We start from the raw sequence: 14,415 nt of genomic DNA, 5'->3' as shown, positions 1-14,415 counted from the left end.
AAGCAAGGAAAGGAGGAAGATAGAAAAAGCCAGGAAAATCAGGGCATGAACACACACCTTCATTTTAGTGTTCTTCTGCTTGCTGAATAATATCTTATTATTGGAGTCCAGAGTAAGACTTGGAAGAGACCTTCGACACTATCTGGGACACCCTCCCCCCCATTTCATAGATGAAGAAACTGAGGCCCAGGAGGACCCTGGAAGCATCAGTTTAGATGTGGAAGGGAGGGCCGTGGAGTCCAGCCAAATCATTGGGGATTGGGTCAAGTGAACATTGCTTTTAATCACTTGGGGCAACCATATAGAGATTATGGGGAGGGGGAGATCTTGTCCAATAAACTTCACATCCAACACTAATGGGCAGATTGCATTGATGACTCTGATGACCACAAGGATTTGAGAAAGCTTTAAGTCTCTCTTCTGGCTCTCTAGCTGGACTTCAGATGTGAAAATGCAAAGGCTGTAGAAAGTCTATGAACTTCAGGAAGTTGTTGTTTTTTTCTTTCTGCTTGGAAGGTTTTGGATTAAAAAAAAATTTAAAAAAATCCTTGCCACTTAGTAGAGAGGAAAAATATTCCTGTTATGTTTGGGGGAATGATTTATTAACCTATTAGTTATAACCCTTGTAAACCAGAGGCAGTGTGATGTAATGGATAGAGAGTTGGCCTTGGAGTCAGGAAGACCATGGCTTAAGTCCTCTTTCTGACACATAGTGGCTGTGTGACCCTCAGTGTCCCTGAACCTCTCAGTGCTCCCTGTGGTATTAAATGGTGGAGCAAGTACTGATCTACTTTGCTTGGCACTGTAGAAGGAATTTCCTCATTGGACATTTTTTATACTAATGAGATTAGGGGTTAGTATTTTATACCTCTCCCCCCCCCCAAAAAAAAAAAGAAAACAAAAATACCTTTGGCATTTCTATAGCATTATTCAAAACACTTGATGCACTTTCATTGGAGCTCAACAACGCTATGCGTTAGGTTCTGGAGGCATGCTCTGACTGGTTTTATGGATAAGGAAATAGACTAGAATCTAGTTTCTAGTGATAGTCTTATACCCATTTTATGGATGAGGAAACTGAGACAACTGCCTTTTGTCTAGTGGAAAAGATTTCCAGGGACTAAAGCTGTGAGTCTTCAGTCAAGTTTCTGTCTCAATAGATGATAAATTCTATAATTTTACTCTGGTCTGTTTCATGAGGTCACATGGGGGGGTTGGTTAGGAGGGTGGGGCACGAGGCCATAAAAATTACTCCTTGAGCATCAAATGAACATTTCTTTTGAATAGTTAAATGGGCTCAGTAAAGTACAAAGTGGTCTATATTTAGCCCCTGCATATGGAAAGGAAATTGTTCATTTTAATCCTTTGGTAAGATTACTAGTGGGGATAGCTGGATGATGCAGTGGATAGAGCACTGGGCCTGGAGTCAGGAAGACCTGAGTTCAAATATCACTCACTGGCTGTATGACCATAGACAAGTCACTTAACCCTGTTTGCCTCAGTTTCCTCCTCTGTAAAATGAGCTGGAGAAGAAAATGGCAAGCTACTCCAATGTCTCGGCCAAAAACCACACAACAAGACCTCAAAAAGGGGTCATGAAAAGTCGGATGTGACTGAATAACAACAAAAAGATTACTAATATAGTTAATATTCACATAGCACTTGAAGGTATACAAAGTATTCTCTATACATTAGTCCATCTGATCCTCACGACAGGTGGGTGCTATAGTTATTCCCATGTCAAAGATGAAGAAACTGAGCCCTACAATGATAGAGTAACTTGCTTTTGAGCTTGGGTCTTTCTGACTCAAAGTCCATCATCCCATCCACTGCCTAATGCTATTGTTTATCCTTGCTGTGCTGTCTAGTCATTGTTCATTCATTTTCCCTACGATCATCTGTCTCATTCTTCTTCCCTAAACCCGCCCGTCCTCTGAACTTGCCTATTTCTCTCAAGGGATACAGCCATTCTCCTAGGAACTCAGGTTTGCTACCTCTCTTTTCCTTCCCTTTTCCCAAGTAGTTGCCAAGTCTTATTCTTTTTTCCACCACTAGATGGCGCAGTGGATAGCGCACCGGCCCTGGATTCAGGAGGACACGAGTTCAAATCTGACCACAGACACTTGATACTTACTACCTGTGTGACCCTGGGCAAGTCACCTAAACCTCATTGCCCCGCAAAAAACAAAACAAAACAATAATAATAATAATAATAATAATAAATTTTTTCACCACAAAATCTCTCTCAGGTACATTTCCTTCTCTCTCTTGGAAGCTATCGCTCTGGTTCAGACCCTCATCACCTTTTATTTGTACTGGGGCAAAAGCCTCCCAGTAAGTCCTCTCTGCTGTTCATCCTCCACTCGGCTGCCATAATAATCTTCCTAAAGCACAGGCGTGACCAAACCATTGCCCCCTTCAGTGTGCTCTCACAACTCTATGGGAAGCCTTCCCTAATCCCTGAGTGATTAGTGCTTTCTATCTTTACAGTGTAAAGACCAATGGATTGGGACTCAGGGCATCTGGGTTCACCTTCTGCCCGTGCCCAGTAGTGGACTTTGGGTAAATCCCTCTGCCTGTCCTGATAGCGGTTTCCTCCTCTGTAAAATGAGGGTGTTGGACTAGACTAGGGCTTCTTAAACTTTTCCCACTCACAACCCCTTTTCACCAGAGAAATTTTTATGCGCCCTTAGGTATATAGGTGTATAAAAAGGTAGACATGACCTCTGACTCTGTCCACATTTCTTATAATCTGCCCATTCAGTTACAAGACTCCATATGGGGTTGAGATCCACAGTTTAAGAAGCTTTGGACTTACCCTATGTAATGGAGCAGGATGAATCCTGCCTGCTCCATTTGTTAAATAGGGATTTTTCTGGTGATGTTGTAGCCTCTCTGTAAAATGTATATGTTTTGGGGGCAGGTGGCATTTTTTGTTTTGTCTTTGCACCTCCATTACCTGGCGGTTCCTTGTACAAAGTAAGGGCTTAATTGGTTCTTCTTATATTGGATACATTGGACTGGGTTTTGATCTAATTTATTGGAAGAGTTTCCCATCCTTAGAGTTCTATGTCCTGAAAAAGTTCTGGATGCTTTGTGTGCTTACACACACACATGTATACACACACACTCTCTCTCTCATGTATACACACATACACAAACACACATCTACTTATATTCCCACACATATATACATACATGCACACTCACACACTCATATATACTTACTCATAAACACATTCATACACACACCCTCACATTTACACACAGACTCATACACATATACTCACAAACACATACACACATACACTCCCACACATATAATACACATACACACTCGCAGATACATATGCAGTCACATACTCACATACACACACTCACATACACACACTCACATACACACACTCACATAAACACACACACTCATCAACATATACATATACATTCTCACACATACATATTGACATTCACATGTACAGCCACACACATATTTATGCATATATGCTTATATATGTAACATATTTTATGTATATGTTTTACATATATACACACATACACATGAAATGATGGATTTCAGGGAAAATAAATGGAAAAATGTGAAGGGAAAGCTAAATTTTATTGATTAAAAAAGTGAGTTCAAAAATAGGAGACTGTAACTTTCTGTGTATACACAGAATATTTGGAAGGTGGAGACAAAGCCACGGTCGTGGAAGAGAAGGAGTCGGAATGTATCACACACCAGACGTGCATTTCATCGCCTGTTAATTCACCGTCCCAAAAGACCAAAAGTGAGTGGCCTACTTTGAAGTCTTTACCAACTCTTTCAGGGAGCAGAGTGGGCGAGACAGATTTTTGTGAACTAATCTGAGGGGAATGAATCGGATCCCACACTCTGTAGTTCATAATCACACCTTTTCTGAAACACACTTAGTTCAGAGCAAAAATACTCATTACTGAGCAAGAGCTATGAGCTTTTTTGTTTTCAGAATGACGACCTACTTCAGTTCTTCTGTATTGAAGTTTCACATTTACAGCAGATGAAAGGAAGAGATAAACTGTTAAAGAAACGGTTGTAAACTATTTGAGGGTTTGATAGGCTTCATGTGTTTGGATGTACTGACAGACATGGTGAATGTATTGGTTGAGTAAGCTGCTTTTTAAAATATACTTACAAGATATACCTTGCTAGGACTAAGAAGGTAGAGTGATTGTATCTAAAACTGAAGATTGTAGAAAAACAAAATATAACAACCACAATAAGAAAAAAATTAATTCTGGGTGCTAATTTAATACTTAACCACTTCCATATTTAGCAAAAGATCTGACTTCATGAAACTTGAATATAGGTTTTCTCTGTGCATGTTTGCAGGTAGAGATATTCTTAGAATTTTTTTTGAACATAAAATATGAATGTACCATCAGCAACATCTACATTTCAATGAAAAGATTGGGCAACTAGGTAGTGCAGTGGATAGAGTGCCAGTCCTGCAGTCAGAAAGACTTATCTTCTCTTTTATTAATTTAAAAAATTTATTAAATTTTTTTTTTTTGCAGGGCAGTGAGGGTTAAGTGACTTGCCCAGGGTCATACAGCTAGTAAGTGTCAAGTGTCTGAGGCTGGATTTGAACTCGGGTCCTTTTGAATCCAGGGCCAGTGTCTTATCCACTGTGCCACCTAGCTGCCCCAAGATTTATCTTCTTGAGTTCAAATCCATCCTCAGATACTTATTAGCTCTGCGACCCTGCATAAGTCACTTAATACTGTTTGCCTCAGTTTCCCCATCTGTAAAATGAGCTGGAGAAGGAAATGGCAAACCATTCTAGTATCTCTGCCAAGAAAACCCCAAATGAAGTCATGAAGAGTTGGATGCAAATGAAAAATTACTGAACAGCAATAAAAAGAACAAAAAAGAGATTATCTTTGAAACCATAAACTTGTTAAAGTTTTAAGGGAATATTAAATTTAATATGGGAATGACAAAATTGACCTGTTTTTGTCCTCTTCTGAATTTTTTTTTTGGTTCTCTTCTGTGTATATTATAATTTAAAATGGATATTCCTTTATTTATATTTCAGAAGGGTACCTCTTTCAATACCCACTAACCTACTTCCATCCTCACTTCTACTGATGCTTTTGCTTGTAGGGTATACAGATAGCTTGTTGCCGTTGATGTTCAGTTGTTTTCAATCTTGTCTGACTCTTCATGACGTCTTTTGGGATTATCTTGGCAGAAATACTGGAGTGATTTGCCATTTCCTTCTCCGGCTCTTTTTACAGATGAGGAAACTGAGGCAAACAGGGACTTGCCCAGGGTCACCCAGTTAGTAAGTGTCTGAGGTCAGATTTGAACTCAACATCATCATCTTTCTGACTCCAGGCCCAGCACTCTATCTACTGTGCTACCTAGCTACCCACATCCCAATAACTATAGCCCAGCAAACAGTTCAGCTTATTGGTCATGTCTGAAAACGCCTCTCTCATAGAAATGCTCCCAGGAAATATATTATAGCTATCAAGTTTCACATACCATTGTTTAGTTCCTTCTTATTGTCCATAAAACTTGCATATTTTTATAATTTAATAGCAGAAATAACCTGGATGTCTATAAAATTTTAATCATTTGGGTTCAAGGTGAAGCAGTGACTGGAGAGTTGTCAAAGCTCTTGGATGAAATCAAACTGTGTCAAGAGAAGGATTACTCTTTCGAGGATCTATGTCACACGATCTCAGACCACTACTTAGATAATCTGAGCAAGATTTCAGAGGAAGAACTTGGGAAGAATGGGAGCCAGGCAGTGGTAAGTCCATTGGCTAGTGGTTATTTCTCCATTGTTTCAAGGTCTACATTTGTATCTAAGGGACAGGTGAATTAACCCTCGGTTGTTAACTCACAGGTCCCCACACAATTACATTTCACATTACTTCTATAATTAGTCCATATCATCTTACATTCCACAGGACTGACTTCATCATTATCCACTCTGGTTAACTATGGTTCTCCCAGTCTGTCAGAGAACAAGCATTTACTAAGAGCTTACTATTTCAAGGCATTGTGCCAAGTACTAGAGATATGAAGAAATGCAAAAACAAGGTCTGCCCTCAAGGAGGTTACATTCTAAGGGGGGAGAGAATGTGTAAAATAACTTTCTACATACATAACACACACGGACTAGATAGAAGGCAATCCAAGAGGAAGTAAGGAAGACACTAGCAGTTAGGGACATTGGAAACAGCTTCCTGTGAAAAGTCCTATTAGAGCTGAGTCTTGATGAAATCCAGGAAAACCATGAATTAGAAGTGAAAGGGAGGGCAGCTAGGTGATGCAGTGGATAAAGCACTGGCCCTGGATTCAGGAGGACCTGGGTTCAAATCCAGCCTCAGACACTTGACACTTACTAGCTGTGTGACCCTGGGCAAGTCACTTAACCCTCATTGTCCCACCAAAAAAAAAAAAAAGTGAAAGGGAGAGTATTCCAGGCATGGGGGAGAATAGCCAGTGAGAAGGCTGAAGAGGTGTGAGATAGAGTAAATCAGTATAGCTGCATCCTGGAGTTAAGAAGACCAGAAAGACACGAGAAGGCTAGTGAGCTTGTGAAGGGTTTTAGACGCCCAACAGAGGAGGTTCATTTCAATCCTGGTGGTAATAGGGAGCTATTGAAGCTTATTGAGTAAGGATATGGGGTGACATGTTCAAACTTAGGCTTTAGAAAAATCACTTCGACCCTGAATTAGGGAAAGATTGTGAGTGTGGGGAGACTTTTGAAGGCCATTACAATAGTCCATTTGAGAGTTGGTGAGGGTCTGAATTAGGATCTGAATGGAGAGAGGAAGACTTAAATGAGGAGTTGTTCCAGATCATTTGACATCTGAGCCTGGAATTTCTTCTACCACCCCCTTGACTCTTTGTGTATTAATCTCCTTGGTGCTCATATCAATTATCCTATAAATCATGTAAATATAAATATGATGATATTCATATAAATCTCCTTGATACTCACAGTTCACAAGGGTGTGACAGCTTCAGTAGCTACTTGCTTCAGTACTATTAAAGAGCAGTGATTTTATTAGCATGCCTCTCCCCTCTACCAGCTTGAATCATGACCCCTGTGAACCTTGGTCTATGGCCTTTGAGAGGTAGTGAGGCCCAAAACATCTTGGCCCTATTGCCAACCTAGTGATGAAAGATTTTTCTTAGGGGCAGCTAGGTGGCGCAATGGATAAAGTACCAGCCCTGCATTCAGGAGGACCTGAGTTCAAATCCAACCTCAGACACTTGACACTTACTAGCTGTGTGACCTTGGGCAAGTCACTTAACCCTCATTGCCCTACCCGCCCCCCCCCCCAAAAAAAAGATTTTTCTTTGATTTGACTTTTCTCTTATCAACGATGTTGATAACATTGATAATGTCAACATTAATTACCTGGAGAGGAGGAAGAGAAGGCCAGGTGTCAGAAGGGCAGATTAAAGGAACTAAGGGTATTCAGCCTAGAGAAGAGAAGACTGAGGGAAGAGGAGGAACAATAGCTGTCTTCATGTATTTAAAAGGCTGTCGCCTGGATGAAGAATTAGACTTCTCTTTGGTCCCAGAGTAGGAGTTCTTAACTCAGTGTCTATGAACTTAAAAAAATACTTTGAGGGGGTGTATTCAGCATAACTGATTTTTCCTCTGTGAGCCTATATATTGTATTTTACAAATTCGAAAACATTATTTTGAAAAGGGGTTGATGGATCTCATCAGACACCCAAAAGGAGGCCAGTCACACACACACACACACACACACACACACACACACACACACAATTAAGAAACTTACCCTAGAGGGGTGGAATTTATGAAGCAGAAAGTCTAGGTTTCATATAAAGAAATGCTTCCTGTCAGGGCTTTCAGAAGTGGAAGGGGCTTCCCCCATCACTGGCAGTCTTTTGTCAGGACTTGGATGACCCTTCGGTGGGTATGTCATACTAGAAAGGTATGGGTTGGACTGGATGGCTGCTAGGGCCCACCCTTTCCACTCAGAAATTCTGATTTTGAATCTGTAAAAGGAGAGCTTTGGGTTATGTGATCTCAACCGTCCCCGCTGCCTCTGACTTTCTGTGAGTCTGTGGCACAGTGTGGGGTTAGTGACTTTCTCCTGGTTCTGCCACTTGCTGCGTTAGGCAAGACTCTTCTTGCTTTCTGCCTCTGTAAGAGTGATAGAGATAGATTACACCATATCTGAGTCCCTTCTAGCTTGAGGATCAATCTAAGAATCGTATAACTAGAGTTCTATAAAATGGGAACCATATTAGCATCTACCTTCCAGGCTGATTGTGAGGATAATGTGAATAGACTTGTTTTACTCACGGTTGAATAACAACTGGGATGTGGACGGTCTCACCTTTGATGTCAGATACTTCAGGGCTGCTTGGACCCAGAGGGACACTTTATTCAGTCAGCTTTTAGTAGGGAGACCTTGTTGTCTAGTGAAAGCGAAAAGCAATGAACAATTAACACAACCAGATAGATATATTCTGGTTATTTGTCATGTGTCAAGAGAATAACCTTGGATTGTTCTCTCAGGTAAGGAGTCTGAGGCCTTAGAGAGGTGCCCATGCTTTCTTCTTCTGGGATTCTGCATGTGAGATTCTGAGATTCTGTAGGGGAGGTAGGATAATCTTGTCATAAAAAAGGATTTTAATTAGGGGACAAAGGCCTTACTCTATTAATATAGTTATGCATAGATGTAGTTGTGTGTATGTATGTGTGTATTCCGTAGTCAGCAATTTTCATTTGTATTCCTCAGAGTGAGGAAAAGATAATACTTGGAGTTACAAAATTCTAAGAAGCAAAACCATACCTTGTACAAATAAAAAAAAGACCAAAGACCAGATACTGGGGAAAGCATCGCAGATGGTAATGTTTCGTTGGTCCTATCACAATAATCTTATTGATGGGGGATCAAAAACATATTCATATATGAAAGATAGTTTGCTATTATGTTGTTTTCAAAGAAGATATAGGACAGCATGGAGGAGTGAATAGGATTTTGGCTTTGGAAGCAGGAAAACCTGGGTTCAAATCCCAGTTCTGAGGCTTCTGGATGAGCTGCATGGAGGTTAACTCCACGTGCCTCAGGTAAATTCCCTAGGACTTGTCTTTGGAAAGACGGGGTAGTGTTTTCAGTCAGTCAGTCAACATTCATTTAGTGTATTCTGTCCATGAAGTGTTGGATTTGGGATTAGGAAGGTGTGAGTTTGAATCCCACCTCAGGCACTTATTAGCTGAAGGGGCCTGGACAAGATAAATCACCTCTCTGGGCCTCAGTTTCGTTATTTGTAAAATGGAGGGCTTGGACCTCTCTTGATGGTCTTGTCTCCAAGCTTTAAATCTATGATCCTATGATCACCTAATTCCCAGACATTTGCATTGGTGAGGAGAGATCGCCAACTGCTAGTGCCTTCTCCTCTGATGTCATCTTCCATTTACTATGTATATATTTTACATGGACATAGTTATCTACGGATTGACTTGCCCTTTAGATTGTGAGCTGTCCTGGAGGGCAGGTACTACTTTTTGTCTTTATTTGCTACTCCAGCACTTAGATCAGTGCCTAACACTTAGCAAGTGCTTAATAAATGTTTATTGGCTGATGAACATTTCCCCTGTGTTTTCTGGATGGAAGAAAGTAAATTCAAACTATTCTGTCACTTTTCAGGTTCTTACTGTGTACTGAAAAGCCCAAAATGGAGCCAGGTCCCTCACAGAGAAGTTTCTTATTGCTCTTTATAACTATTAAAAAACATGGCAAGAGATGGGAAATTAAGTTATAGAGTCTCTGTTCAGAGAAAGGTTAATTACTTTGGATTATGACATATGGAAGAATAGCATAAAATAGCATAAGTCACCTCATGGTCACCCCTAAAACCTTCCTTCAGTGTTCATCTCCTATGCTTTCTTTTCAAGGTAGGCTGTCTTGAGTAGCCCAGTAGATTATTACACTGTAAAAGTCTCCTTCCTCCCAACCTGGTCTGTCTGTCTCTGTCTCTCTCCCAGTAGACATATATGTGTGTATATGTATGTGTATGTGTGTGTACACACACACACACACACACACACACACTTATATGTGTATGTATATTGCTTATACTTGCTGAAGTAGAGCTTATTCATATGCTCTCTGTGCCTTGTGGCAGTTTTATGGAAAGGAATCATTTTAAGACTTTTTATAGCATCATCTTGGATTTCAAAACCATATCTTGTATCTCACCTTCTGGTGTCATTCCTGTTTATTGCTTCAAGCAGGCCCCCACAGTCCACAACTGAAGACAGTGTTGTGTTCCAACACTTTGCTTGTTAACTGGGTACTCTGGGATTCTGGAACTCTTTTTTATAGAAACTGTAATAAATGATGGCCAAGTTCCAAGGCTAGCCCACTGAAATGAATTTAACCTACAATGTAGCAGAATTGTTGTGTTAATGGTGTTCAGTCCTGTTCCATAGTGAACAAATTTCCCTTAGTTCTGGACTTCTTTGTGTCTAACTCTTTCCTTCTTTTAGCCCTCATGGAGATCTGGGTTTCCCTAAATGAAACTGCTGGTCCTCTTTCACTCACATCCCTAGCACACTGCTCCTTGAGGGAAAGGTCAAAGACTACCTGCTTCCTACTGCCATTTATAGACTATTTTTACTTTCATCAATCAGAAACCTCTCCTGTTTTGAAGTGAAAAATTTCCACCCATTTTGGGTTGATGTGGCTGTTGTGGGCTTGTCCCTGGGTCATTCTTGCTCTCTACTCAAGGAGTTCTTACTGGCTTTGTCTCCTTTCCACTTCCTTCAGCTTCAGTTCCTTGCTGTTCTCTCAGATCCCCTTATCTCTCACTTCCAGTGTCCTTCAATTCCATGACCTATCTCTTCACTTGACCTCAGTCACACACAGGAGTGGTCATGCCATAGATCTCACCATTACCTGCATGGTCTCCACTTTCTCAGTAATAAATAAGTAAGTAAATAAACAAATGGGCAATGAACAAATAAATGAATGAATACACAAATAAATGAACTAATGAATGAACAAATGAATGAATAAATAAATGAATGAACTGATAGATAAATAAGTTGCATGTTACAGACTATCATAGCCTCCGCTCCTTTCACCTCTTTCTATGCCTCACCCCTCTGAAACAGATTCTTTTCCCTCATCACGACCACAAATCCCTCTTCTACTCAGTACTTTCTCAGGGTGTTATTTGCCTTCCCTTTCCTCCTTTTCCATTCTTGTTCCTGTAGTCAATTCATTTTTCCACACTCTCCTTTTACTTTGGAACTCTTCACTCCTTTGTCATATTGTCACTCATCCCATACAAGACCTGAGCGCTGGAATACTTCTCTTATTGACTGCCTCTGTTCCTAGTCACCTGCTGATAAATGGAGCTGGGGGAAGCTTCATAACCCTGCTGGCAAGGTACATTATAAATTCATGTTATCCAACTTCACATAGGCACTCCTTGTAACAAAGACATTGCTTTTTTTCTCCCCTCATTGATTTTGTGTTTCACTCCCCACAGAAGCTATTCCAGACCTCTCCTCAAGCATTCCCCATTTCCCCTTTCCCCTCTTTTTCCTTTAATTGAGAACCTTGACTTACTCTACCAGGAAAATTGAGGTCATTCACTGTTCTCCTTCTCATCCTTTTTCATTTATCTCACAACCCTTTGATATCATATCTTTTTGTCTCCTCCTCTCGCCATAGTCTCTGACAAAATGGTGGCCTTTGCCAAGGTCTCTCTCTCTCTCAGCTTGTAAACAGACAGATGAAAGTTTTATTAGGTGCTTTCTGTATGTCAGGAATCGTGCTAAGCCCTGGGATCACAAGTACAAACAAAAAGAAAGTGCCTGCCCTCAAGGAGTTTATGTTCTAATGGGGGAGGACAGTACATAAAAGAGAGCTGAAAATGGGGGGCAAGAAAGGGAAAGAAGGTATGTGCTAGGGGAGAAGGTCAAAAAGTCTGGAAAATAAGGAGGGAAGTGAGATGCTGGCTCAGGCACTTCTTCAGATGGAGATTCTAAGTGGGAACTCAGGTCTACCTTGTCCTCTGAAGTTTTTCATGATCCAGAATAGCTCTCTCATTTCCTGATATCCTGTAATCATAAATTTAATTCACATTAGTCAGTACTTAATGACTTCCTATTATATAAAAGTCATCTTGCTGGGAACTGAGGGAGACATAAAGATAACGATGATAGTCTGATTCTTAAGGACTTCATTCACTGTGTACAAGGAGAGAAGTTTGGTACATTGGAAAAGAATGGTGGTTTTGGAATTGCAGGACCTGGGTTCAAACCTTGTTACTTTTATGGTATACCTACATCTGTCAATCATCCCATCAAGGAACATTTATTAAGTGCCTACTGTGTGCTAGGCTCTGAGTATATAAGTAAAAAGAGTAAACCAATCCCTACTCTTAATGGTTCTAATTGGAGAGACTGGGGTTACTCTAGGGAACTCATTTCACTTCCCTAGCCTCAGTTTCTTCATCTGTAAAATAGAGAGATTAGTTTAATGGTCTTTTATGGTCCTAAATATATGAAACTTCTAAAAATTAGAGTTTGGTAAGTGTTTAACAGAGATGCAAATATAGTACCAAGGGAGTTGAGAGGAGGCAAAATTTAATTCTGGCTTAGGGAATCATGGAAGACTTCATGAACAATTTTCTTTTTCTTTTTTTTTGTGTGGGGCAATGAGGGTTAAGTGACTTACCCAAGGTCACACAGCTAGTAAGTGTCAAGTGTCTGAGGCCATATTTGAACTGAGATCCTCCTGTATCCAGGGGCAGTGCTTTATTCACTGCACCACCTAGTTACCCCTCTTCATGAACAATTTTCTACCTGAATTGGAAATGGTGGTAGGGCAGGAGGTGAGGTAGGAAAGCCAAGATAGGAGCACATTTCAAGCATTAGGGGTTATATGGACAAATGGAATAGTGGTAGTATATTTTAAATATATAAGGAGATACCAGTGGGATAAAGATGTTGGCTCTGGAGTTTGAGAATGTGCATTCAAATCCTATCTCTGCCCCTTCTGACCTTGGTGACCTAAGCTCTGGTCCTGAGTTTACTCATCTGTGAAATGAGGAATTAGAATTGATGACTTCTAAGGTCTCTTCCAATTTTAGGTTTATTATCTTGTGGAAATGAATCCGAGAAAAAGAGATTGGTCCAGATTGACTGGAGCGTTAGTATTCTGAGGGAAGCGGTAGGAGGGTCGACCCAGAATGTAAATTGGTTGCTGATTATGGAAGACCTTGACTACCGGTTAAGGAGATTCTATAGTCACATGGGAGCCCTTGAAACACAGAGACACAACATGGTGAAAGAGAAAGAATGCTGTCTCTGAAATCAGGAGACCTGGGTTCAAATCCCATCTCTTCCTTTATTACCTCTGTCATCTTGGGAAAATTGGTCACCCTCTCTTGGTCTAAATTCCCTCACCTGTAATGTGAGAGGAATGAATCGGATGGTTTCCAAGGGCTTTTCCAGGGTGAAATCTATTATTCTGAGGTTTTTGAAAGAGAGAGTTCTATGGTAAGATTTATGTATCAAGAAGATCATTCCGGTAGTTGTGTGTAGGATGTGTTGGCTAGGAAGTTGGAGGGGAGAGGTGTAGATTAAGAGACTATTGAAAGGGGCAGCTAGGTGGTGCAGTGGAGAGAGCACTGGCCCTGGATTCAGGAGGATCTGAGTTCAAATCCAGACCCAGACACTTGACACTTAATAGTTGTGTGACCCTGGGCAAGTCACTTAACCCCAATTGCCTCACAAAAAAAGAGTACTTTCTAAAAAAAAAAGAGAGGTTATTGCAATTATAAAGGCAAGAAGTATTCAAGATCTAAGTAAGGGCAATGACAGTATGAACTGGAAAAGATAAAGAGAAGGTAGACTAGAAAATGGAAGGTAGAACTCACAGGATCAGGATTTAGATTGGATATGGTGATTCTATTGTAGTCATAGGTGGCTAAGAGGTCACCAACATGGGCACCTGGGAGAATGGGAGTGACATGAAAAGAAATAAAGCAGAGAAGCAAGAGCAAGTTTGGGGAAGATCCAATCAATCCAGTTTCAGACAAATTGAGTTGTAAGTGTTGATTGGCATCTTGGCTGAGACTTCCAGTTGAAAATATACGTCCCAAGATTAGGAAAAATGATGGGGTTAGACATAGACGTTTGGAAGGCAGTAGAGGAACTAGGCAATAGGAAAAGGTAGTTATAATGACATAAATACTGTTGACAGTATGAATATTAATAGTCTCTAATCCCTCATATGTCTCTGTGCCTACTAGTAACAATTCAGGATTTTATCACTGCAAATTATTTCACCCACTTTATCTCATTTTATCTTCATCATATGGGTAGTACATAAAATATCCATCACTATTTT

The 14,415-nt window shown here is 40.4% G+C and overlaps 1 protein-coding gene across 1 annotated transcript in view; it reads left to right on the top strand.

Annotated features, from left to right (window-relative positions):
- ANKS1B (ankyrin repeat and sterile alpha motif domain containing 1B) overlaps positions 1–14,415 on the top strand; it is a 1,325,415-nt gene that overhangs the window by 201,406 nt on the left and 1,109,594 nt on the right. Inside the window, 2 exon segments of the mRNA XM_043965259.1 lie at positions 3,675–3,788; positions 5,632–5,798. Coding sequence (XP_043821194.1) covers positions 3,675–3,788; positions 5,632–5,798 — 281 coding nt within the window.

Source organism: Dromiciops gliroides, chromosome 5 (genome assembly GCF_019393635.1).
Source record: "Dromiciops gliroides isolate mDroGli1 chromosome 5, mDroGli1.pri, whole genome shotgun sequence".
Taxonomy (NCBI): domain Eukaryota; kingdom Metazoa; phylum Chordata; class Mammalia; order Microbiotheria; family Microbiotheriidae; genus Dromiciops; species Dromiciops gliroides.
The sequence above is the reverse complement of the archived record's forward strand: the minus strand, read 5'-3'. Positions and strand labels throughout refer to the sequence as shown.